Consider the following 27,985-nt stretch of genomic DNA (forward strand, 5'->3'; position numbering starts at 1 on the left):
AGACAAATGGATACTACGCAAGCAAGTAAACGAACGAGTGCAGAAAAAAAGAAAAAATCGAAAACCAAAAAAAAAAAAGGTATGATGAGAGAGAGGTCGATACTCCAGTGTTGTCTAAGTAAGCTTCTCGGGTGAAAAGAAACCCCCTTTTCCGCAAGGACTGTTCACGCGAACGAGCGAGAATCTGGACGGTAACGAGGACAGGTAAATAGCCGAGGAATGCGTCGGAGGGTTAATAAACGGTGGACAAAGAGGAAGAAGAGAGAAGGGAGGAGAAAGTGAATGGAGGGAGGGAAAAATGGGACGATGAAGAAGATACCTGCGGCTCTAACTCTAAATATACTTAATACTTGTTACGCTATCCATAAGTTTATATCGTATCTCTATCGTGACAGAATTTACGAAGTATTGTACGTGATATTATATTTATACGGGCTGTTACACACTGTCTCCAATCTTCCATTCCTCCGTGCGACACCGGGCGAACGAGACGGATAGGCAGATGAGGCGCAGGCGAGTGCAAACGCGACGGAATAAGGGTTAACGGGGAGGACGAGAGGAAGAGGGCGCGACACGGAATTCGGAAAGCTAAGACGAAGCTGGCCACCGAAATTTCCTTTACCCACCCTGACGCCAGATTTCCATACGCAAACATCATTGGCAACAGTATTCAGTGCCAATTCGGTGACACCAAAATGTCGTACACCTACCCTTTACTTTATCGACGGAATGGTCAATGGTGCCAACTGAGTTCACGCGTGTCTACATGCAACGATCATCTTTGTACATGGAAATCTGGCTGAAGGCTGGATATAATACCAGACGAATGTATCCGGACAAACACTCTTTTGTGGTACTTGAATTGAGGATGCCATCGATGTTACGTTGAGTAGCCAAGATTGACCTGGTATTGTAACAGCAAACGATCTGTACACCGACATTTTCGTAACATCGTCATCGATATTTGTCTGGTGCTGTACGTTCGCGAGACGAGGAGAAATTGCGTAAGAAGATTCGATAAAATCCTTCGACAAAGAGCCTCGATAAGTCTAAAACAAATCAATGGAACACGACCTACTTTGGTTGCAAGTATCAGTCGTCTTTCGTAGAAGACGCGTACGTTCTCGAAGAACGTAAGCTACGAGAGATCTCTTGCCTCGAAGGGATTTAGAGTTTATCAGAGCCCAATAAATCAGCGGAGCCTCTTCCTAGGCAGCGTTCTTTCGCGACGAGATCGTCAACCCTCGAACGTTGATGTTCTCGCGGAACTTCATGATTAACGTGCGCCGCGAGGGAGAAATTACCGCTCGAAGGAAAGAACGAAGCAACGAGATCCGCTGCTTGATTCGCGCGACTCGATTGGACGTCAGCACGAGAGAGTCCATGGCGAATTCGCGCTGACAAAAACCAACGAAACCCGCGAACAATGCTCGCGAAGAAACAGGCAAGGTGACATCGCCACGGGGGAAGGTTTTAATCTGAGTCAACAGCCACGGTAAGGTGGTCAGAGTGGGCAAAAAGGTAGCACGAATGGAAAAAGGGGAGATGAAAAGAATGGCACCTGAAGACAACGAGTATCCCAACCCCTAGTCGTCCGTCGAGGTAGGAAAGTCGACGCTAGAGGGTAACGCGTGCGAAACCCACCCCCTTCTTCCTCTCGAGTCCCCGATCTGCGCTCGATTCTCTGTTTCATCGGAGCTTTTCTTACCTTTAAGTCGACGAAAAGAGACTGATTTGTGTACAGGGCAAAGCATTGTGCGTGCGCGGCCACGGGAGACGAGCGGAGAGAAACGTACGACCCCCTCGCGCGTGGTTCTCGCGGATGAACGATCGTATCGAGAGTAAGGAACGATGATGATCGATGAACCTGATTGGAGCATTTCCTTTCCGCCCCCTCTGTTTCTGGACTCTATGCTCCTCTCGTCTCGGTGGCTGCGCGTTTCCAAAGACTGTGTACAATATTTTTTTGTACGCCTGCGCCGTCGTTCGCGCGAACGCGCGTTCTCCCCTTGGTTTTTTCGAACTGTTACTAGGCTTGTTTCTTAATAAACTTGTTTTTTTGTTTGTTAGAACGGCAGCGGACCTGGCGGTGAATCTGGCGGACGTGGCAACGGGTGAGTAACGAACGTTGATCCATTGCACGTGTAATTATGTCACCATGATCATCCATCGTACATTTTTACCCCGTGCAAATTCTTTCGCGAACACTGCCGTTTTCTTCTGAACCCACTAATATTTTCTGTGCCACCTTTTTGCTACGCGAAATGAGACTAATTCGAGCGGAAAATTGGACGATGTATATAGCGACCTTTTTGTAAGGGGTTGAACAGTTTCTGTGAGGTCACGGAATAAGGTTGGTGGTTCTCGACTATTCTGGACATTGATTGTGTTATTGTTCGCCGGATTGTATGTAGAGAAAGCAGATATTTCATGCCGTGGAAATTCTGAAGAATAACACGTATAATTATACCTGCAACGAGTTGTTTGATGAAAACCCTTTCTCGAGTAATTACGTTCTGAACCTACACGTGTTATTAATTTAAAATTATGCATGTATATACTTGCCATGTTAACCCTTTGCGCTCGATGATTTTTTCGATTGGGTGGCGCTGCAACTCGAGACAATTTCGCGCGTAAATGAATTTATAGAAGAATTGACATACGAAAGTGTTATATATTGATATATTATCTGTGTTTACATTTTCAAAAAGATAATTATCGAAGTTCAAGTTCTGTAGTGGCGTTTGGTGTGATATTTATACAAAACACTTACCAGAACATTCTGAGTTGCCATCGCTGCTACTTCCGGATTCACTGTCTATTACACTAATTTTTCTATTTCTCACACCCGATACGTCATTACTGTTTACACTTGCTCCAATTAAAAACGAGTGGTGGAAAATTTCGCGATACGTGTGCTCGCTACGACCGTCGAAACTGTACTAACGCTAGACACATCGTATTCAGGACTACGGTCGTAGAGGAATTTTACGTCACAATGTCACTTTCCAACCGAAGACATAAACAGCCCAAGGGGCTTATTCACGAACCAATACTTCGCATCTATCAACTGGAGATAACGAAATTCAGCATAAATATAGCCGCTCGAGTTGCCACGCGAAACATTGTGGCGAGTGAAAGTTGCCATTCGAGCGCAAAGGCTTAATAGCGAATTTCATAATTTCCCGGTAACGATGATGTAAATTTACTCGTGCAAATTATCACGCAGAGAAGGCTTCGAGGTTCTTTTTCGTTTCGAGAAAGAATAAATTCGATCGCCATATTTCTATTGAATTCCTGACATTCAACCACACCTGACAGCACAATTGACCACGCGAATAGCAGTTCTTTGCTTGCCCCTCGGTACGTACGCAGAAACCAGTAACTGGGCCACCTTTTTACATCTCGTCCTCGGTTTTCCGTTTACAAAATGGAAATTTTTATGACGTATCACATAGATACTCGCACGGTCTTCCACGTTTCGCAAAAATGATTCATCCGTGAAACGTAAACTACGTGCTCTTGGCATCCTCTCTTGTACTTTTGCTCGTAATGTTGCGGAATTGTTAAAAATGCCAACGTCAGTGGTAAATTGCAAGGCACTCGTATGAATAACTGATGGTAGTTTCAGAGGGACTAAAATATTCTAGTATTTCAAACGTATGCTGCCTAATTTCGCCCTAATTCATTTCCTGCATATTTTACTTCTCCACTAAGTGCTCTATATTTTACGTGTATACCAAACGTAGCAACAAATTGACTGCATTTAAACTAGCCTTTAACAATGTAATCGAACCCTCGCGGATTAAGTGGTCTTACCTTAGAAAATTACGTGTATTCAGTTCGTTGCAAATTGGAAGCACTCCCTGGCTCGATAAGATTCCATCAGGCTATTCCTCAATTAATACAGGAACAAATCGTTCCCGAGTGCCGTCGGGTTTGCCAGGAAAAAGTGTCTCGGTCTTTCCCCTCTTTAGCTACGCTCCAAAGCGTAGCTTTGATCTCGACAGCAATTGACATAAAAACCAGGATCTTGGGCGAGTTACGAGCCTCTTAAAAGGGGTCAACGCTGAAAGTGCCTCTTAATTGTTGCGAATCCGATCTGACCTCCTCCTCGTGCTTCCGTCGTAATCGATAATCCCGTTCGCTTCGACAACGTTTTTTCTTCTCCTTGGGTTCCTCTTAGCAAAGCTGGGAAACTCGTCGTTTTCCTTTCGGTTCGTCGTCTCTTTCCCTTTTCTCGCGTCTCAAGAATCACGGACGTTTAGAGCTTCGAACATTGCCCGCGGTTGCTTCATAAAAAGCTCGCATGGCATTCTTGTCGTTAGAAGGGAGGATAAATTTGTCGTATCGTTGCATTCACAGTTATTGCCCGCCAAGTTAAAAGACACCGAGCCGCGCGTGCAATTTTCTTGTCGTAAAAGTCGATATTTTCTTTGTCCAGTATTTATGTAGCCGATCGCATCACGTGCACACGGAATTACTGATTATACGTTGGCGCGCGTACAATGGCGATCGATTCTTCCGGCTCACGATAGTCCAGTATAATAAAACTATTACGACAAGCTCTCGTGGGTGCGCTACAACGTTGCGCGATATAGAATTTCGAAAAAAAGTAATACCTTTCAAATGTCAGAGGATAAAAGTGAATTGTATTCTTAAAATTATTCGTATTCTTAATTAACCGTTCGCGTGTCGGTTGAGTGGCGAATCGAATGAGGCGGAGAACGCGATAATGAGCCGAATCATTTCAAAGTGATGGATTAGATTTACGCCGTACTTAAGGGACCTGTCTAACGTTAATTCGTAGATCCGCTAACCGATCCGGCGTAATTAAGCGGAATTGGGTCACCGTTTAGGTAAAACGATAAATCTTAATCGTGCCATGTACGAGACGCCTCGAAACCTTCTCGTGATCGCAATCGAGAATCTTTTCAACCCTTGCTACTCTTAATGACGTCACAGATAACATCCGTTGTATTAATTAATTCCCACCGCGTTATCCATTCTTAAATCCACTCCTACGGGATATTCGAAGTGAACCCAAGATTTTACGTTCATAAAATCTCTTCGACTTTTCTCCCTCTCCTTCTCTAACAGGCTTATAAAATTAATCTAACTGAACCGTCTTCTAAAAATTAGGTGAACTCTTCGTCAGCCATCCGTTTTTAGGACAAGACCGAAAATCGTCTATAAATTCCATAGTGAACCGATTATTAGAGATCTGAACACCGTTTTATCGACTCGATCGCGTGATTACACGAGTTATCTAACGGAAGATCTTCCTACGGTTCTTTGAATATTTAACGTTCAGAGTTAAGTGCTCGAAAAACGAGCTCATTCTATCCAGGATCCGATCATGTTTATTCATGCCCCGATGCATCTGTTAACGATTCATTTCGATAGCAATGAGATCGGTTAGGCGTCAATAGTTGAACTCGCGATTAAATTTCCAGTACGCTCCCGATATTAAATGCAATAAATATTTTACGTGTTTCAAATAATTCGTAGAATAGAGTGCCCGTTCGCCATAATCCGTGAAACATGAAATCGTCTAAAAGAGGATTCTTGATGTTTCCATAAATCAGCATACATTCGCCACAGTAGCCGTAAAATACAGATCGGAGGATCGCGGACAAAATTAGATTGTATAATTTTATTGGCGATAGTATGGAGACAGTTTCATCCATTCACAAACGCGAATCTATCGAACACGATCGCTCACAGTCAGCACTCTAACGCAATCGATCAATTTTCTTGCAGGCATCCGGGAGACAATCCTTTCTACAGCAACATCGACAGCATGCCGGACATACGGCCGCGCCGAAAGTCGGTGCCATTGGTCTCCGAGCTGGTACGTAATCAATTGTCCATTAACCTGGCCGAACACGTTACTGGCGTCTGTGACATATATGGATATGTACGTGTACGCGGGACAGGGACGCGTGAATACGAGGCGTATCCATGTTGTCCGTCTGTCCCGTCCATATTCGTGGAAATGAACAACCGTGTGACGACGGTACCATCCCCTTGGTTCACTGTCGTCCTCGTCGTCGTCGTCCTGTTCGTTCGCTGTCCTCATCGACGTCGTCGTTACGGTTGCCCTGGATCGTGGTCGTCGCACCGATAAAATTGGTGCTGCTTTATATATTCTGTTTAATGAGAAAGCTGGACACAGTGGGATCTGTTTGAGAAAGATGTTTAATTTAATGAAAAATTTAGTATTTCTTTCTCTCCTGTATACGTATACTGTTATGTTAACGAGAAGAAGATCAAAAAATTAAGCTTCTTTGAAATTCAAAGAATTAATGCACGTTTCTGCTTATTTAAAATTTGAATATTCATTGTAATAATAACTACGTGGCTCGCGAAAGTTCAAAGCATTGTCTTTCGTATTCTGGTCTAATAAATTTCAGAAGTCAGCGAGGACTCGAAGGTTCGAATAGAATTGCAATTCCCGACCCAAGATGAAACAATTCTAATTATTTATGAGCCCTAAGCATTGCTCGGTATTCCCTTTTCAGAGAATACTCTTTTACGCTTCATCTCCGTAGCATAAATTAATTAACGCCCTATTATCTATTCATCCCCTTGACCGCTGCTACTTTAATTCAGAACCCCTTAGCGTCCGCGGGGCTGGATGTATTCTTGCTGATATTTTCCGCAGTCTAATTAAACCCCCTAGCTTTGTTCCAACAGAGTCACCGCTTCCAGAAACTGGACAAAGCCGACCAACAATATTTCCTGCCTTTATTATTCGCATCCGAAACTGTAATTGAGAAACTGGTACATTAAATGAAAGATTATAAGCGAACGTAATACCCCTTTGTACCGCGTTAATTAAAAACATTCGTTGACATGCTCCTCTCCCAATCGACCGTGTTAAATATTCAGTTCCCTGACTTCAGCCATGTAATTACTAGTGACCGGTTGTTCAATCGAACAACATTTGTACAATTACGAATATCGACGACCACGATCGACGCCGATAAAAGGTTCTCGTAACCAGTGCTTCTCTACCACCCCGTCAAAATGTGCTGTTGCTCCCTTCCACGGAACGTGTACAATTCAATTCGCCTCCCGCCCCTGCAAAAGGAATCAACAGGGTGCAATGCTGTTCTTCTGTTACGCTAATTTCTTTCTCTCTCAACCTCGATCTTCCCTCCGCGCAGACCATCCGTTCTCCACTCGGTAATTCCAATTGCATCCACACAGCCCACGTGAATAATTCCCGTTGAAGCTCGATCCTCGCAAGACGACGACGTCGAACACGTGAGGCTGTTCTGTCGCGAGATCGATATCTGTTGTGCCGTTCGTGTCGCCTTCGAGAGACGTTCTCCTCCCCCTCTTTGGGGTGATACGATCGAACGACACGCCATGGCGGCTGTTAAGAAACAGCGGTACGTAACGAGGATAAAATCGCGAAGTCTCTCGGGGGTGGCTCGATCATCGAGCGACCCTCCTCGTCGTGCAACCTGATTGCGTGTACTGCGTTTCGGTGTTACGTCACTTTCCGGTAACCCAAGATTCTTCCAGAGGGGCGTTACAGACGATTTCACGATAAATCGCTCGACAGTTCGGCACGACCGCCAAGACGAAGGGTGCGACCCCGCGTTCGCGTTCGAGCCAACTCTTTAGAGCTCGTATGAGAGACTGTTGCGAGTTTGTTGTCCTCAGACGAGGTTTCCGTGTGTCGCGTGCCTTGGAACGCGTGTACGATCGCTAACTTCGAGGTAACGAAGATTTGTTGAGAATCGTCTGCGAACTGCCCGCTATCTGTATACTCCGTTACTAGTGCTTTGCAGAGTATGCTCGTTCGACGTTATCAATTTTTCTAACGAAGACCTCGGGCCGTCGAATAGCGTTTTTCGTCCCGTGAACCGGAAATTCGAGCGTCGCGCGATTCACCGTCAAATGGCGACACAATGTCCGATGACAGAAACGGCTCTCCTGAAAAACCTGTTGCTTGAAGAAAGGAAAGTATTTAGAAAACGCTTCTTTGATCATCCTACGCGGATACGTGAGAGCTTCTCGGTGATTGATTCAACAGCTCTGAGGACAGAAATATGAACGTCCATCTTTATCGTATAAACGTCACGTTTATACGAATCCTTCTCATCGTCTCCAGCTGCTGAATCGATTCGTGAAAGCAAATTTCGCACGGCGTGTAACCGCGTTTGAAATCCTTCGTCGTTTAATTCGTACCACGCACTTTTTCTCGGGCGTGATCGTTATTCGAAACGGTCATATTGGCGCCATTGCCTCGACCGATAAATCCGTGCGGTCCGCGTACTTTTACAACGCGATAAATCCTGTCGCGCACGGGAACATTCACCAGATTGGCATCGCCGTTTCGATTCGTACAGCTTCTCCATAAGACCGTGGCGGTCGTTAAAACGTTCGTGTAAACGCTCGTATGGCACGAACCCATTAAACGAGCATTCGTAGCCTTCGTTCTGACCACCGTGCGAACTCCCTTACGGTCCTGCGTCGCCATTTCACGGTCAAATCGGCGCGCGAGCTTTCGCCGCGAGGCGACATGGACGTCCGCGACGAGGAAACGACGAACCCTCGCGCGTCGCAAGATTTTTCGTGTACTCGTTTCACCACCCTCCTTGCCAAGCCCAACGTTTCCGACAGGTCGAGCGAAAATCTCGTTCCACGCTGAACCAGCCACTTTTCCAGAACGAACGCGCGAACAATTTGTTCGTTCCGTGGGACGAACGAATTTTCTCTGCAGACGGACTTTTTTCCACTGCAAATGGACCAATTGTCTGGTTACGGTAATTTACACGGTTTCAAATAGTAGCGAATATTTGTAACACGAAGAGAAAGGTGGAAAATATAAATATCACCAATTTCGGTAACGAAATTTAATTTTTATAAAAGTAAACATGAATATTTCATGAAAAGTGTTCAACCGAGCGTTACAGGTAATATGCATTTTCAAATAATTAAGCAAACGAATCGTTATTTATTCGGCGATAAATGATAGCGTTATTTGGTACGCGCATATCGATGGTAGCACAATTGAGAAGGAGCTTTATTGAAGAGGATCTTTCTAAATCCAACATCGAACGATTTTTCAAAATGTTCATGAATAATAATAACAGTGAACGCAATTGTCAGGTCCAGTTCTGGCAAAAAATAAAATATCAAATTTAACCGAGACCAGTGCGAGGAATCCACTTGTTCTTGATTACTGCGCAACGAATTACGCTCCGCCCTGTGTACCCGCGATCTAGTTCGATTCTATCCGCATTGCAGAAACGCAGGTAACAAATGCACTGGCACCTCGACTGGTCGAGTAAATTGGGAGGCGCGTAATTTAGATGACTTTTTCTAACGAAAGAAATTACCGCCAACGGTAAATGCTTTCGAGGGTCAACCGTGCTCCATATTTTTCGACAAGAGAATCCGCTACGAGCAGATATAACGCAGTTCTTTGTCCGCGAAAAGTAAATTGTTTTCCTCGATTAATAGCTTTTATAAGCGAGCCATAAAAAAAATCTACCTAACTGTCCCAATATTTTCTCGTCGTAAACGAAAGCCACGCAAAACTTTTAATATTTTTTCAACGTAAAACAATTTTCAGCTATCGAAAATGAAAACTATAATATTATCAAACAAAACGTGGCAAGTCTAAAACTCCGCGCCACAGAATACACAGAGGTGCTAAAAAGAATAAACATTCAACAGTTTTCAAAATTAATTCCCAACGAGACGATTATCCAATCAGGCGAAAATAAAGCGTAGCTAAAAGTAATCAAAGGTTACTAGAAAAATATCGTCCGAATGATACGATAGAAAAAGAGCTGTTTGTTTAAAAAAAAAAAAACCAAAACGTTACAATCCGTTTCAATTCACCGCAGAAAGCAATCCGGGTTTTATGGACACAATTTGCACAAATTTATTCCCCGCGATGTTTAACGGCGAACTTTTTATTCGCCGGAATAAATTTAAATGAAATTTCCATACATGTCTCTTGTATTAAAGAATTTCAACGAATCATCCCATCCTCGCAACTTTGCCCGGTATTTACTGAAACATGAACGTCGCCCCAGTTCTTACTTGTACGAGTCTTCTCGCGTATCAACCACAAAGGGGTGAAACTTTCCCTCGAATATTCCCGCGCTGCGGAATTCCGTCGCAGCGGCCTAAAAAAGACGTGTTAATTGCGAGGAAAACCAACCGGGGAGAGCTCGAAAACAAAATTCCGTATCCGACACAGGGCCTGGCGTGTAACTACGATTACCTGCGTGCTCGAGAGTACGTCGTATTTCAAAAACCGGCCGGCTTGCGTCACGCGCGCCCTTGCCAACGACGAAGCTCGCGTGTTCACCGCGATCTAAACGGAACTCTTAAAAGCGCGGTCTGATCGCGTTGGGAATATAAAGAAAAAAAGGGAAACGGAGAGAAAAAATATTCGCGACAATGTTATCGCGTTACTCGTGCGTGGCTTTTGAAAAACGACGCGGGAATGGGGTGTGTTTTATTCGAGGGCGTAGATTCTTCGCGCCTCGCGGAACGAATTCAGTGTTTCGTGGTGGATAAAGTTCGAACGTTTTAGATGTTGAAATTCGATAACGAGGAAAGCTGGTAAACGACGCGCGTTTTTGTTACACTTAATGAGAAACATGTCCGGTGAGAGGCATGCGCATGGTCCGGGGGTGTAAATATTTCAGAAGATCGCTGAAGCATTTCTTGACGTTTCTCAGCGGCGTTTAAGATCTCTGTCCTTGAGTGTAACAAGCCAACGAGAGTCCAAAATTAGAAATTCTTGCCTAATGTTAGCCTAAGGTCACGGAGGGTTGTGTAACTTTTTTTATCTCGAAAACGAATTGGTTAAGGGAATGGTGGCATTTGCTGTAACCTCCACTGTCGCAATATGCAACGATAGCCAACTACCATCGGTAAAACGGTTGTTACGGAAAAACATTAAAAGTAATCGACTCTTTGATGCGAAGTGTAATTTCGTGCTTTCGGTCGAAATTTCCCTGGAGCTTTAAGAAATTAAAGCGTAAAGAGTCTTGAAATTTCTGGAAAAATGGCGACCTTGAAGAAAGTTATTTCTGCACCGCTCATATTTGATTGTACGAACTATGAAACTGCGTGCTCCTGGTTCGTATACTCCAAGGACATGATTAATATTTAAGCGTTTTACCATGTCGAGTATGAAAACGAGAAGAAACTGTAAGTCCATAAAAGATAAACTGGCTTGTCGCTGTGTGCTATACTTTACGTGGTACTGACACACACAACGATGGCACACACAACCATCGAAAGAACTTCGTGTCCATGGGAGGATAAATAATAGCAACCAAGACTCGGTCCTTTGATCTCCTCGTAGTCTACCTTGTTCGAGTAACGGGCAGGGTAGGGATATCCTCCTTTGCCTGTCAACGCCTCTTTCTTCCCTCTGATGTTTATTATGGATCATTGGCTGTTACCCTTAAGCACGGAACGTGTCAAACCCCACGGAAAACCCACGTAGACCATCCACGTCATTTAAAATTCCGCAGCTCGAACCACGACACGGCGACGTTTAATTTTCCCGCGGCGTCGAACAAAGTTCCTGCTAATGAAGAGCATCGATTTTCGCTCGACCCGTCGCGTATGTGTTCTGTGTGGAGTCTAGTGCAATCGATACGGACGGACTTCCGTCAGATTACGTACATTCGTTTCGATCGACGAGGCCGGTTCGAGGAGGGCCGAGATAATTTCCGCGGACACGCGCCAATTACACGAGGACCTCGAGATTACTTCTCCTCGAATCGTCTCGAAGTTCGAACTCCTTTAGAAGTCTCGACTCGTCTGTCTGTCTGAACCTCCCAGCCCACCCCTATGTATGTTCGATATCGACTAACTTTTCTCTTGATTGTTGTGTACCGTGACCTTCGTCCTTGGAACCCCGCGTCCAAGAACTGCATTGTCCCGCCGAGTCGAAACGGAAACGAGAGTCCAGGCGATCGATGGAGAACCTGGAGAAATTGCAGAGCCAGCGAACGAACGAGAGTGATCGGTTTTCTGTGGCTTGACAGTCGTTCGAGAGATATTCTGAGAAGAAGTATTGCGGTCTAACCGATTGGAGTTGGTGCACGAGTACTTTGTCACTTTCGCTAAATGATGAAGGCAAAAAGGGAATATGGATCGACGAAAATAAATCTACGATATAAACATTCGCTGATTTGATCGAGGAGTACGGCAGTTTGATGGCAAATGTTGGAAAAAAAGAAAGGAAGAGGCAATAAGAGGGTAACGATAGAATGTTGATCGAGGGTTGAACTTGTTGAAGGGGTAAATCCAATACGCGCCATTATTCAATAGTAAGCAATGGAGCAAAATTCGATTCTTGTGTAGGAAAAAATAAAAGTAACTGCAGTAGAAATGGACAAGAATCCATGCACCAACTCTCGTCAACGAGAACTTTGATCTTTGGATCACTGAATGAATCCATAATCGCTGAGATCCTGCAATTTTCGGTTCTCACGCTCATCGAGAGGAAATAATATTCTTCATAGATCGAACAAAATTGTATTGACGGTAAACTTTGTCGTAACTTTTCATTATGAAAGACAGAGATTACTAAGTCTTGATTAATTGATATACATTAAATTAGAAGATTATCTTCCATCTCGATGAGTGAAATATCGATGCGCCGATTTACGTTCCGTGGCTCTCGTATCTCTGACTTCTAAATGTATCTGTCATATCCGTAACGTACGAACCATTAGCAAAGAAAAGATAGAAAAAAAAAACAGAAAGATGCAACTGATATACGTACTAACCGGCATATAATGCCATTTTTCTTTGTTTGTTCTCTGTGGCGCCCGTTGTTGTATCCACCTGAACACCTGAAAAAAACAAAACCACTCACTGAAAAAAACCTCTCAAAAAATCTCAAAAACTCTACCTCCAGGTCTTGAAGGTACTAATTAAATGCCTCCTTAACGAAGTTTAAATAAAAACGCTTGTTTCGCCGTACGTAGCGCATGCTTCAGCGCGTATGCATAACTATTACTTTTTCTCTTTTTCTCTCTCTTTCTCTCTTTCCACCTCGGTTCTTTATCTCGCACATTTTTCTCTTCTCTCGCTGCTAATTTTCTTTCTTTCGCATACACAGCTCTCGATACATAGCGCACTTTATTTTCCTTATCCCACCGATCGTTCTCCGTTTCAGTTCCCGTGATTTCACGGGTTATTTGTCTAGCGGTATAGCAACGGCGCGAGCAACGCTCTCCTCAGCGTCGTCTACGACCCTCCGACGCGATAATCGACTTAATTACGCGTAACTCGCCGCCAGCCGGCAAACGGGGGATTTTCTAATTGAAGGATTAAAGTAACGTTACTCCGCCCGTGGGCTGGTTTCGCGTGTCGCGACATAATTATCCGGGGATCGAGGTTCGCCCAGCCATCTCGTCGCACCCGCGTCGAGGGCGGTAATTAACGGAGGGGTTGCGCGTGGTTCCGCTGTCGCGAAAAAAGCGTTGCTCGCGACCACTTTTTACCAATTGTCGCCTCTGTACTTGAATCTATTCTGCTATCGCGTTACGTAGACCGATCTTTGGCTACGAAAGCTTCTCGAATGACTAATTCTGCCATTTAAATATCCTGTTTCACAGTTCGCGAGTGTTGTTTCGGACAGAAAGTGATACGTGAAAAGTGTAGAAGATCTGATTAGTCTCGATCAAGAATTCAGTCGTTCGAGAATGTCCACGTTCGTGATTTTCTTTGGTATTTCCAATCTCTTTTGAGTGTACCCGCACGCATAATGATGTTCGCCGCGATGAACGCATAGCGCATGAACGAGTAGACCAATTACCGTAGCTAGTATGTAGGTACAAGATACATCACGTTTCTAGATCATAGTTAGACAATTTAATCTAGATTCAAAGTCCGGCGACCGTATTCACGGATACGTTGACTGATATATCTCATCTCTGAACTGTACTTCTGCTTTCCCTTTCATTCCGACTCCATCTCTTCTTTCAAGTGACAAGTATTTATTGAATCTTTGAAACTGAGAAAGGGACAGCAAAGGTATCCGCTCTGAAAACATTCTCAATAAAAAAGAACAGCAGGTAGAAAGAAACATAGCTATCTATGTCTAAGAATACTACAAGATATCTTCTGTATTTCCTTAGACTATAATAAAGGGCGTCAAGGGTGAGCCGCTCAAGGGTCGTCTTCTAATTTCGCTTTTCTTTTTTTAAGCTTCGTGGCATTCCATTTCCGAGTATAGAACACAACGGTCGAGTAGTCCACGGTAAACTTGTATCTGGCTTTAAGCGGTTCACACTGGTGTCCCTTACTATAGCATACTAGACGAATCAAGAAATATGTCTGAGTAACAACAGGATTTTAGCGATAGCATAATTTCCAACTGACCCAAAGTCGTTTGTGCGACAAAATGCGTATACAGCGTATAGCGTAGAAGGAAAGGTGAAAAAGATAGAGGAGGCCACGGTGCCCCGTGTGTGAACGCTTCCATATTTGTACATACACCGCGAGAACACGCTTTCGAGATCGTAGAAAAAGCCGGTTACGTGAATATTATATTATACGCGAAATTAGTTGCTCGGAACTAGCGTCTGTCCGCAAATACGAGACAGTAGCGCATGCATCGAACACGGGGCCCCGTGCATACAGTGTCTTAATTGAAATCCAGTCAGACGCAAATCCTACTGCCGCGCGCCACACCAACAAGGCGCCATAAACTAATTGGATTAGATTCTCTTCGTAGAGACTCACCACCTCTATCTCGCTCTGCCTTTCGCAGTTATTACGCCATACATTTATATATTTTCCTTTTACTCTCCCCTTTTTCACCCTTTTCTTCTCACTTCATTTTCTTCGTCATCCTTCTGTTTCGTTATGCGCCATCGCGTTTCTCGTTTTCTTCGTCGGATTCCTAGACTCGAAGACGTTCGTTTCTTTAATTAATCTCTTATTTTGTAACAAGTTTTACCACTTTTTCTATATATATATATACATGTTTCGTTTATAAATCATATAATAGATGTCTTTTTTAAGCATCGGTGCAAATTCGATTACGGAGCAGAGAGTTTCTCGATCGCTGTGTCTCTTAAGGTCGCTCACGCGAATGTAGAGAGGGCCTAGGGGAGTAAAGTTACCCGGGGACTGATTTTCTCTGATATTTTCCGGATTATATTTATACCAGAGACATTTTCATCTCAGTTTGTTATTTTTATGACAGATCTTAACTGGAAGAAGGTATTTTACGTCAGAGAAGATCGAGAAGCTTGCCCTCCGACCGCCATAAAATACCGAGGGTGCACGGCTTTTAAACAAGCCAATGTAAATAATACACATCTTATCGTGGCTGTAAATAACATTTGTAAATAAAACAACGCAAATATTTCAAATCTATTCGACATTCTGCATCCGCCATAAATCTATCTGGTCGTTTGCAATAGCAATTAACGTTACACAATTTTTATTTGAACGCATCGAATTTATTTGTTCGTGTACACTTTCGATATCAATCGAACAAAAAACATCTATACCAAATTATTTTCGAATAAACTACAACGTTGCCATAAAAATATTATCTTTTTTACATTCGCTGTCGTTGTACTACCTTTTTGTGTCTTTTTTAAAAATCTCTACAGATTTTGTAAATCCACGACGAACTCTCACACTCTTATCGCCAATTTTTTTTTTTTTTTTATTTCCGTTCGAATCATTTCCATTGATTTCTCACGCCGTTCTGTTCCTCATCGCCGTTTTCTTTCGACCCGATCATTCTCCCCTTTCAGTTTCTCTCGTCCCACTCTTTATCTCTGTCTACACAATAGAGAGACTGGAAGGCATTATTCCCGAATCAGGTGTGAATTAATTTCTATCTTTTCCCAGACAATGGCGGCGACCAAGAGGAACGCGGCAGGCCTGACGTCGGCGGTGCCCAGGTCCACGCTGAACGACGAGGAGCTGGTAAGAATTCATCCATCGACCGTTCTCTTTTCAGGCATCATCGTCGCATTTCTCGTTGCCTATTAAGTAACGATCCGCGGACACTCTCTAATTACTATTCCAGCGACGGAATAATTATAGGAACGAATCATCTTTCGCGTGAAAAACAATCGAGACACTCCAACGACTCCGCGACCATCTCGAGGACAACGAGAGCTTCGTTTCGAGTTCGATCATTCGCTGTATCAGTTTCTGATGGCCATAACGGCTCTAGAAAATATGATTTCTCTTAATCTGACAGTTTGTATCGTTTCGAAGTAGTACAAGATAACACGTGAATCGAAAGTCGTGCTCGTGATTGTCTGGAAACAGAACAACCTCTGTAATCGATCGTTTTTCATCGCAGTATAAAACAGAGAAGCCGTTATCGGGGCGAAACGTCGATTAGTATCGCGATCGAAACGAAGAATTCAGAGAATCGACATCTGGCATTCCCGAAATACACCTGGATCTGTATTAAAGCGAGGGCGTAGAGAGTTTCCCGCGCAAAAGTCGAGCTGAAATTAAAGGGACGGCTTCCTTCGGTCCGGAATTTTAATATCCGCAGACGAAGCTCGTTAAAGGAATCTCGATAGTCAAACTTTACGTGGACGTTCGACGGGAAACGTCGTTTCGACGTCGATTTAAAGATCGCGCGATAAGCAACCGGGTCGTGGAGACTGGATAACGCGAACGAAATCGAGCAACTAAGCACGCGATGCAGTTTGTTTAAATGTGCAGATTGTTTCGCACTATCTTCTCGTATGAAATTTTCGAAATTTCTACGCACGAGCGGCTAACTGAGTTAAATTTAGTACAGAGTTAACGTTGATTTTACCTCGAATTCAAAGCATTACAGTTTGCGTGATGAATATTTAACAAACATTAATTACAGGTTACAGTAGAAATAACGATATACGCATGTTATACAATTTCAGGTTCGTGTAGAACATAATTTTGCAGAAAGTTTCAAACATGATGTGTATGCATATGATCAGCTTATATTTAACTGTAACAACTGTAATACTTTTATTAACAAAGCATCCTTCATACAGTAAAAAGCAATCTGTGCAAACTCCATTATTTTTTAGGCTGTTGAAAATTCAAATGAAGACTTTTCTTTAATTTAACTTGCAAATTATAAGTGTCAGAGGCATAAAATTTGATGGCTGCAAACGGTGATAAATTCTAACTCGATCTACATTTTCATTACATTTTTATGTCCTCTGCCAAACGGTTGATCAGATATGCATGTTATTCGCCTCGTTAAATTCGACCCGAATCGAACCATAAACTGGACGCGCTAAAAGTGGGTACGCAGCCCTGCTCGTGAAAGAAAATGGAGATATACGCTATATCGAAATCCTTGTGACGTCAGCAAAAATTCAATTTCACCATTACTTCTAAAAAGTATGAAAGAAAAACAGCATGTTTTCATCAGCCTAAAGAGTAATGAAACGGCCGTTCGTTTAAACGAGTTGCGTCGCGAGAACAGATTAATTTCGAGCGGACTGACGTTTCAATCTCGACGAGGAAGATGAAAAGAATTAAAAGAAAAACGAAAAAAGAAAATGTGGTAAAAATTCGAGCGAGCTTTTATCGACTGACAGAATTTTAAGAGAAGGATTCGCGTTAAAGAAGATGGCGACGTAGCTCAGGCGACATCATGGCCGAGGACCGGCCGCCTCGGAGTCGCCATCTTGTCGGGGCGTTTAAGAAGCGCGCGTATTTCACTTTGCGCGGCTGTCGCAAACGTCAAGAGGGCTTTCAAACGAAAACTGAGGCGTAGAGAATTCGAACTTTTTGCTAATATTCGGTTAGATGTCCAGGTATACAATAAAATACGCGTCATTGTAAGTTTAAGAGATAACCAAGTTAAGAAACACGTGCATCAACGCGTTATCCAGCGGCGGCTTGGCCGTGCAGCTGAACTTACAACCTCTGATAACTTTTTTTCTTTTCACATGAACTGTGCTGCATTTTATCCTCATTTCCGCGCTATTTTCTTTCACGTAAGTGTGGCCCAACCTGTCTGTCTCTCTTTTTCTTTCTTCCCTTCTTTCTTTCACTTTTTCTACCACTGTCTGTCGAATTCTCTTTCTTTGCCTCTCTTATTCTATCTCTGTCTCTCTGTCTGTCTCTATCACTATTTTCTGCCTTCTACTCTTTCTATTACTTTCTGTTTGAAACACGTTCTGTGATATTGACAATGAGAAAAGCAACGTTCGTAACGATTCTAGACGAGTCGTTCTCTCTCTCTCTTTCTCTCTATCTCACTCTTACTTTCTCTTTCTCTCTCTCTCTCTCTCTCTCTCTCTCTCTCTTTCTTTCTTTCTCTCTATAGCGGTTAGGGTGAACGTTTCAAATGCGTATATACCTGCATAATAAGTATTTGTACACACTCGTCGCGAGCATTGCCAAACGTGAGCGCCGCAACCGGTCGAAACGTGCGGTACGATCGCGATGTGTGTTTGTATGTGGGTCACGTGTAGGTTACTCGCGGATATGAGATGCTACAGTGGTCATGTAAACCGAGTATAATTAGGATAGAGCTAGGAATACTCCGATTCCTGCTGGTGGGCGTCGGATGTTCCCCGTTGCTCCTCGCGGTGCCGACAGGGTCGAGTGTTAACTCGCCACGACATCAGCTAGGTCGATGGCGTGAAAATTTGTAGAATTAACGACCAATCCGACATACGCACGTGCACAAATCTCCAGTAAAATTGTACCTTTCAACGCGGCGTTAAGGTGTTGTTCAATTTCATACAACGCAGAGCACGAGACTCGTCGAGATCGTCGACGATTCGACGGAGAAACGTGGAAAAATAAGACGGGGAACATCCTGAACTCACGACGTGAACCTTATAGTGCTTTTTAGCGGATCGATGCTTTTACATCCCTTGCAGAGCGCTCCACTAGTACATACGACATCTAGAAAACGTGCTCGCCCTCACTCTCTTTCTCTCTCACGATCTCTGTCGCTCTTTCTCTCGAAGTCTTCGAGGCCGTCGACGAAAAAAAAAAAGAAAAAAGAAAGGCAAGAGGCAAGGAATATTCGTCGAATCGATAGGTAAAAGTGCTGTTTTCCCTGGGAGGAACCGTCCCAGCGTAATGTTCCGTTCGTCGATCATCCGGCAGAGGAAGTCCCTTCGAAGCGTCGGTGCGAGAGAAAGACAAGAAAAGAAAATAAAGAAACGAACGGCGAGGAACGGGGACGAGGGATCAAGCGGATCGGCGATACCCTCGCGCCCGTTTACTCCCGGAGACACGAAAGAAATAGATCCTGTTACCCGAAATACCTCGTAGCGCTTCTTCTTAAACTTCTGCGCGAGTCCCAGGGAACCGTCGCGCAACCTGTGCGCATCGAATGTAAAAGACGCAATGAAAAATCAAAATTCCTACGTTTCTTCTCTTTTTCCTATACGTAGAGCAAAGTCTGGCTATTTTGTGGATAAAAAAATGAACGATTATTTGTAGAGATTAATCATCTTTAATACCAAATTCTGAATTGTCTTGTTCTCGAATCTCGAAAAATTTGCTATCCATCTATTTAAATTAATCGTCAATTCCAAAGTTCAGACGAGCGTACGGGTAGCGCAAACGGTTGGCAAGCGTAGACAGAGGCGTGAAACAGTTAAAGAGTAACTACCCTTAATCTGGCTTGCGCCGCGCAACGTTAGCGCCCCTGGTTAGAAAGAAGATACGAAAGAGATCCTTACGAATCTTGCACCCGGCTGAACGTCCATCCTGAACCAGCCCTTCACAGCCCCCGCCCATTCCCGTTCGAAAGTACTCCCTGTTTAATCAGTGTACACAGGATTGCGTATGCAATTAGGTCTCGCCAGGCACCAATCCCCCGGCACGTTATGATTGTGCGCGTAATTATATACGAGCGGTAGCGCGTCGTTTTGTGTGAATGGCAGCGTGACAGAGTACACATATAGAGAGTGAACCCTTTGATCTTGCATGAGACCGTTGCAAGAGTTTCATGAGGTGAGTCTCACGATATAGGAACGTTAGGAAAAATAGGATGACTGGAGATAGTGAAGAAGGTGGACGCGATGAACGATCGGGGAAACGTGTAAGTAGTTCGAAATGTCCGGGGAAATGGAATCTGTACAGCGACGGAGGAAAGAGGAGAGAGAAAAACGGAGGATTTCCCGATCGTTCGAGACCGTGTCCGTGTTCTTCGTTGATTGGTCACACGCGAATGCTGACACCTCGACTCGCTGCTCGGAAGGACCGGTCCCCGGCAATGAAATAGCTGGGGGATTCCACGACGTTCGTTCGAGAATTTTAATTCCAACCAGCGCCAAAGAATCGGCTAGTTCGGATTTCACGAAAGAACGAGGAGGAATGACGAACGGAAATACCTTCGACTCGAATCCGTAGGACCTCTGACCGCTTTTCCACTTTTGCGGTCGTTCTTAAATAACACCCCGCGCGACGAGTTCTATTTCTGCGAGTTACCATTCTCGCGTCGACCTGTTTAAAAAATCGGTCCCCCGTTCGGGAGGCAATTCTGTTGAATTATTCAGCCAAATCTTACCCGGCGGTAACTTTCCTGGCAACCTCACCTCGGCATCCGATAAATCACGGTTCGAATCAAATTTAAATGCGGCGAGCAAAGTCGTACGAGGATTCTTCGGTTTTCATAAGAGCGACAACATTATCAGAAGTTTCGCTGGAAACGTTTTTCGCGAAGGCTAAGACCAAGGAAACATTCTCTGTCTCTCTCGTGTAAGTAACTTGATTAGAGAGTCGCGAAATCTTCCTCGTTACCCAACGTGAAACGACCTGTTCGATGAACGAGCAGCGGAGTCGAAGTCGTTGGAATGATCCCTGCAAACAGAGAGTACCCAATCCCCCCGCTATCATCATTCGATACGCTCGTTCTAACTTGGATGTGCAACGCTGCTGCGCCCGCAGAAGATGCACGTGTACAAGAAAACGCTGCAGGCGATGATCTACCCGATCTCCTCGACGACGCCGCACAAATTCGTCACCTGGACAGCTACGTCGCCGACCTACTGCTACGAGTGCGAGGGCCTCCTCTGGGGTATCGCTCGACAGGGGGTTCGATGTACCGAGTGCGGTGTCAAGTGCCACGAGAAGTGCAAGGACCTGCTCAACGCGGACTGTTTGCAAAGTAAGTCGACACTTTCCATTTCATTCTTGTCTGAACATTCTGATCTCGATACTAATTTAAAGACTTCCCAACGCTTTGGAACTAAAGTATACACGCTGGTATTGGGTTCGTGACGATAAAACAAATTGTAATTGCACGAATTTTCACCCGCTTGTACGCCAGAACTGGGCAATCTGCACGCGAGACAAAGCCATCGGGGACGTTAACTTCTGTCCGCGAGCGACTACGTCGAGACGCGATAAAATTACACCGCGTTTCTACGAACTTAATTACCAGAAACGAGACGCGGAGATGCAATTAACGCGAGCTACTGGCGTCTGGTGCGCTAAGCGGGACCGCGAAAAACGGAGGGTAGGCATCTTGCAAACGGCGCGCGAAATTCTCCCCTCGTTCTGCTAAGACGACACCAATTGAAACGACGGTGAAGATTAAACGCTGGACTGCGTTTAATTCGAATCGAGGTTGTTGTCACGAGCGTCTCCGTTTACGTAGGTTCGCGCGAAGTTGATTAGCGTAGCTCAGAACGGCAGATATTATGGAGCAGAAGTGAAAGCGTAGGGTGGTGTACACCGTTTCGAGTAGCGAATACAAGTGGCGGGTAGATGCGAACGGTGGCAACGTGTGAAAATTTGGCAGAGCATAAATTGGATTTCGATATAACGGAAGCGAGATACCATCGAAACCAAATCCAAGAGGTATTGTAATACCACGGCGTCCATCAGAATTTCGATTTCGCCTGAACGGAACCCCTCTGCGCATCCTTGCCCACCCGGTCTGCCAGTCCCAACGATCGCGCACAGACCCGATTTTTATCGATACCTCATCGAGTACGGATTCACGCGAGTATACCAAGTTAATGACGCTGCGATCCGGGTTCTATTATCGACAAACCTTCGATTTTCCAGTTAAACGGCACGCCATTCATTTACAGAGCTACCTCTCATAAATTTCTTGTAGCGAAACTTTGAAAGTTCGCATCGCCTTCCCTCCACGCTTACAATATAATAAATCTTACTTACGGAGACTATACATTTAATGCGTTCCACGTTATATATCTCAAACTTCCATTATAGAGTATTTCTAAAAGAAACATTCAACTTATTCGACCCCGTCATCCACGCGTGACACGTGACGTCTACGACGAAATTGGTATGTCGCGTCAAAGGTGACGCACGATCGATAAGGCCTAATAACGCATCCATCCGTCGAACGCATCCATCAAACGCGTGAATTATTCTATCAAACGATTATCCTTTCGATAGACGATCTAATCTGTATTTGATAATTTCGCGTGCGATTAATTTCACCCGGTCAAATGCCTTCTTCTATTCTGCCATCGTGGCAAGCGCACCTTCGGCTCGTTCTGCTTGGAAAATCGTGCCGCCAAGTGTGACCCGGTTTACTGTGCAGAGCACGTTTCCAATGTGCGGAAGACAACGAATTTAACCAACCAACGGTACGTTCGACCTGAGACTACCATCGAACCGTGATCGAAACGTTTGGAAACGCAGGCGCGCACGGATACGCTGAGAAATAGGGGTTGAAAGCCGTATAATCGAGGGGCGCGCAGCGAAACGTATTGCGACCGCCGTGAACTTCGACCGTTGAATGACACGGCGTTTGCCACGGACTCGAAAAGATTGGATTTCATTTAAGGAAACGATAGATTTCAGGATTCGAGATCGTTGCTTTAACGGGTATCGGGTTTTTGATTAGAACCTCGAGCGTCGCTGCGAAACGAAGTTATCCACGTCTCGGTCGATACGGGGGTGGAATGGAGAATGAGCCTCGATTAAATGTCGATCCTTTATATTGCTATTGCAGTCACAGACGTTCTTTAATTTTGAGGAAGCCAGAAATCATAAAAAGCCAAGTCGGGCGAATGAGCATCGAGCGAACACCCTCTGACTCTTATTGCTTAATCTACTGTCGAGCGTCGCTCCTGCGCGAGAGATAAAATTTATATCGTTCGAATAATTATAAACTGTGATAAATGTTTAAATACGCAGCGTTTCTGGCACTAATTAATAAGACAGGAGATGTCCGAAATACGTCAAGTCTGGAAAATTGTTAGCTAAACACTCTGACGTTTTATCGTTGGATTACTAATTATCCCCCGTACACTTTATTCGACGTCCGTATCAGGATGTCCGGTAATTAAACGTTACGCGTCAACGTTTAAATTCACTGGGAGCTGACCTATTAATCAAATACCTACGACGTGTATATAAAATTAAATATTTCAATTAAACTTTCGCATAAATTATTTCCACGATTCGTCATCGTTGCAAGCCAAGTATTTTTAGACAACCCTTAACAAAAATCGAAAATTGTCGCGTATAAATCCTCTGTTCTCCAAACAGTTCACCCGCAATCGCTGCTACGATTCAACTTCGTTGTTGTCTCCCTTAACAATAGCTTTCGAGTTCCTATCGCGCACGAACGGAAAAGAATATTCTTCACGGCAAATTTACCTACCGAAACTATTACCACCGACGAATTTACACACCGTCGAACCAGTTTTTCGCACCAATGAGCGGGCGCAAAATTTCGTCGCACCCGGCGTCGTCCCACAATCAGCCGGAATTTATTTTTTCCACGCGCCTCGCCCGCAGCGGCAACGAATCCCCACTGGTGTTGTCCGATTTCGAGCTTGTTCACCACGAGCCAGACCCGCGTCTGTTTCCCATCGAGCCAGAAGAGATCGATTTTTCACCTCTCGAGCTCGCTCGGGGAGTCTCGCATCCGAGCGATCGCGTACAAGCGTGGCACAAGGCAGCCATAGCGCGAGACCTTGCACCGGAAAATTAAAGCTCCTCCAGCTTGTTCCGGTCGACGAAAGGTGCGACCATTGCGTTTCGACGTGGACGTACCGTGAAAAAGTTTCGAGGGTGCGTCCTTCGAGGCGACGGGTTATTCAAAGTCAGGCGCGAATCGAGGTGGAGGGAAACGAATTCAAACGATGAAATGACGGGGAGGGGAATGTTTGAAGGAAGCTTTGGAACTTCACAGTGTACGCTGAACGTATTCTTTGAAAAGTTCTTCGTTTAAAGTTCACAAGAGAAATAACAGATGAAAATAACGGGTGCAAGTTGGTCCAAAATGGCAGATCTCGCTTGGTATCACTTAACAAACGCAAAGTTATACAAACAGCTTTGAAACGCACAGGATATTACCTTCGGGGTCCGTGCAACCCCAAAGCGGTAGAATTTTGAAAATCGTATCTCGGATTAGCTTCGAACCGTTGGATCCTGAATTCTACGAGCCCACAATTACGGGATAGCCAGACGTTATAACCGGACCGTGAAACCACGATCACCGCGTCGTTGAAGCACGCTGCAAATTCTCATGACGTCAACCTCGGACCACGAGGAGCTGCTTTCCTCACCCAAGTTGCACAGATATTAATTTCATTAAACTAACTTGATGAGCAAAAGTAGCTTCTATAATTATTCCGAACCCCTTAGTCAATTCATACGAATACATTTTCATGCTTTGCAGCGTGATCCCGTTATCTTAATGTGATTTAATAAAATGATATACATCAATACTTAATTCAGCACAAACGTATACAGATGCCACGCGTGGTTTAAGAGTGTATAAAAATAACATATTTTTATCTTGTACTTTATTAAATTCGCGACTCTAAAATCTAGCACATGCAAAAAGAAACGTAACGAGACTAACTTGAAATATGAATGGAGGATTCTTTTTCTCTCTTCCATTCCTGCGCTGGAATAAATTGTTTACGATGTAGATGCACTCTGACTTTATTCCTGTCCTCCGTGAATAAATATTCTATTCCCTGCTTGCCATGGAGCGCTTCCGTCTCTGTAAGCGGGTTAAACAATATTCCATTGCCGGTGCGAAATCCTCATCGGGTGTCTCTTTCATTTTCCCCAGGGGCGGCCGAGAAGAGCTCGAAACACGGGGCGGAGGATAAGGCGAACAGCATCATCACGGCCATGAAAGAGAGAATGAAGCAGAGGGAGCGGGAGAAGCCGGAGATCTTCGAGCTGATTCGGTGAGTACTTCTTAGCATATCTCTCCCTTCGTTCTTCTCCTTCTACTTTTGTCGCAGCACAGCCGACTCGATGGGAAACACCGTCGATCGGCGCCAACGCACACGTTTCAGGGGAGAAACAGTCGATCGACTGCGATCCATCTGGCCGGATCGTAGATCCGCCCGTCGCCATTGCTTGCCAGCGTGCGAAACTCTGAAGCGGGCCTCTTTTACGAGCCGATCGACAGAATCGAATCGTCGATGCTTCGTACGCGTGCCTTCGATTCCGAACTGTACTTGAGAGACTGTTTAGTTCGAGTTTATCGTCGACTTTATAGCTGTGATATTGTTCGAGCAGGTACTTTCGAAGTGACACCATCGTGCCTTGAAAGCTATAAAATTTAATAGCCGTTTAATAGCTGTTTTTGCAATATTAAATAGCAGAATTTCGCGGTTCTTGCCACGCACGAGCGAACGAGACGGGTTCGGCACGCGCTACGAAACGGACGTCGCAGCGTTGACACCGCAAAAGTTGTTGCATTTCCATAAATCGCCAGCGAGGCGTCCAGTCGTCGTAAGGGCGGAAATTCGCGCGCGCAAATGCCGGCATTCAAAATGTGCAGGGACAGTGAAATAGGTGGATTTAGGTTAGCCGGCCGTCGGACAATGAAGACCTCGAAAGCGGCCACGGTCCCGTCCCTGTTTTGCACGCGAATTTACGGGTCCCGTCGCTTCTCCTACGAATCGCATCTCGTCGAGCTCTTCTATCGCGCGAAGAGTTTGATACATCTCTTTAATTAACGTTTCTGAAGTTGAAAATTTCAACTGGAAATCCATAGCTGCCACGCTCGCTCGAAAGTTAGAAACTCGATGAATGCTCGGTGGTTGGAAGGCCTGCAGGGTGTTTCTTCTTAGAGACTCCTCAATGACATTAACAGGGGGTTGCAGATTCGATAGAAGAGCTCGATCGATCAGGATTGCGCTCGCGATTATAGAGCTTTAGAATTCATAGAGGTACCAGGATCGTGGATCACGTTGGGTCTTCGAGTTTATCGAGTGAACCCTCGTATCACTCTGAATAGAGGGGGTTGTGCTTGGCACTGTGCAAACGCGAAACGAGGTCGATAATTTAATGCGAGGCCGATGTCGATGGGAAACGGCAATCCTTACGATATCGTTGTTAATATTTTTGCATCGCGATACTTTTGGTACTTGGAGAGATAATGGCGCGTATAAATTTATGTCGAGCATATTGTAAATCCGGAAGTTGACATCGGCGGGGAAACTAGTTTCTCTTAAGCGTCGAGTTTGAGAAGCATTTGCGGCCGATGAGTTGTGGAACTTGTTAAAACTTGTCACGAAGAATATTAGAATGTATAATAATATCCAGCGATTTAAAAAAGATCTTCCGAGAGTTTTCCAGTAAAAAATGACTTCTACCATAGAGAGTAACGCTCGTATATTCATTAAACTAGTGGAAATTATAAATTGAGCATAATAACAGTAACGAAAACCTGTTGTACAATTTTGAGCCTATAAAACACGTACAATTTTGCTGTAAGCAGTCAATGTTAGACCACACCCGATCACCATTTTCTGGATCGCGTTTCCTCGTGCAGCAATTTCCTCAATTTGGTTTAAGAAATATGCATATCACTTAAACGATTATGGATTCCACGTAAAATATTCCGAGTGACATTTTAATCACACAAAGTTGTTCCGGCTGGTCTCGTTCGATTCATCCGCGTCGTGGATACTCGTTCCGCGAATACAGATTAGTTCCTTTCCCAGGCATTTGTATTCGTCTCGAAAAAGACCCGTGACATCCACGATCCGACGATAAAATGCGCATTTCCATCCGGTCAAAGTACGCTTTCTCACTCGCGATGGAAAACGTCGAGGATCCCCGGAGAAATGAGTTATACCTTGGTGATAAAAAAAAATTATATGGAGTCTCGCATAAAATTAGATTCTATAATTTAAATGTTTACATTGATCGATCTGTAATATATTTTACATTGTCCTTCGCAAAGAAAAATGTACGGTCTTTAATTTCGTCCTAGAATTTTCCACCGAAAAAAGGGGATAATATATTTTGATGCATAGCAGCCATAAAAATCGCTGGGACGTTTCCCCCGGCTCTCTAAAACGCTCGCTCTTGCAGCTTTTAAATTATTACCCGCGAAATCGAATCGTGGTACTTAAAATACCAATTACATCGCACATGAAAATGCTATTTAGAATTTTTTTTCTTTCTCTCTCGACTTCCTTTCCTTTTAAAAAAAAATCAATCTCGTTACTTGCCATTCGTTACTATTTCCAAATTTTGAGAACAACCACTGTAATTCTAAACGGTTCGTGGTGCCGAAAATTGTTAATCGATCCGGTTGCAATTTCCTCGAGGAATCCCAGAGGCTCATTCGCACGATCGACTTGAACGTAATTAACGACACATCGACTCATAATCAGTTATTAAGTAATCAACGATGGTGCATAGGTCGAAATAGCAATTTCCGGCGACGGAGAAAGTCAGCGCTACCATCCACGAATGCCTCCCAATTAAACGTTCGCGTGCTTAACCTCGTCCGTTTTGTTCGGAACTCTTGCCGGGTAATGATAACGCGATTGATCGCGTTGATAATTCGCAGCACGCGGCATAATCGCCAGGACGGCGTCCTAATCGTGTCTTCGCACGTCGGGAAATTAATCAATGCTGGAACTGCCTTCCACCGACTATTACCGACGGCCCGATGCTCATTAGTTGGGATTCCATCGTGAGACAACGCTTACGCGTATTAACTAATCAGGCTATCGTGTTATTGGCTCGTGCGCAAGCTATACGTGGAGGCACCCTAAACGTT

At 44.4% G+C, this 27,985-nt stretch overlaps 1 protein-coding gene across 5 annotated transcripts in view; it reads left to right on the forward strand.

Annotated features, from left to right (window-relative positions):
- Nucleotides 1-27,985, forward strand: part of Unc-13 (unc-13) — an 81,479-nt gene that overhangs the window by 24,571 nt on the left and 28,923 nt on the right. For 4 of the 5 annotated variants that reach the window (XM_076892965.1, XM_076892968.1, XM_076892964.1 and 1 more), the window contains exons 2-6: nt 2,071-2,114; nt 5,764-5,854; nt 15,877-15,954; nt 20,902-21,121; nt 25,025-25,145. In XM_076892965.1, the coding sequence (XP_076749080.1) occupies nt 2,071-2,114; nt 5,764-5,854; nt 15,877-15,954; nt 20,902-21,121; nt 25,025-25,145 (554 nt within the window). The remainder of the gene's footprint in view (nt 1-2,070; nt 2,115-5,763; nt 5,855-15,876; nt 15,955-20,901; nt 21,122-25,024; nt 25,146-27,985) is intronic. The other variant, XM_076892966.1, reaches the window with a different exon arrangement.

The sequence above is a fragment of the Xylocopa sonorina genome, chromosome 3 (assembly GCF_050948175.1).
Source record: "Xylocopa sonorina isolate GNS202 chromosome 3, iyXylSono1_principal, whole genome shotgun sequence".
Lineage (NCBI taxonomy): Eukaryota > Metazoa > Arthropoda > Insecta > Hymenoptera > Apidae > Xylocopa > Xylocopa sonorina.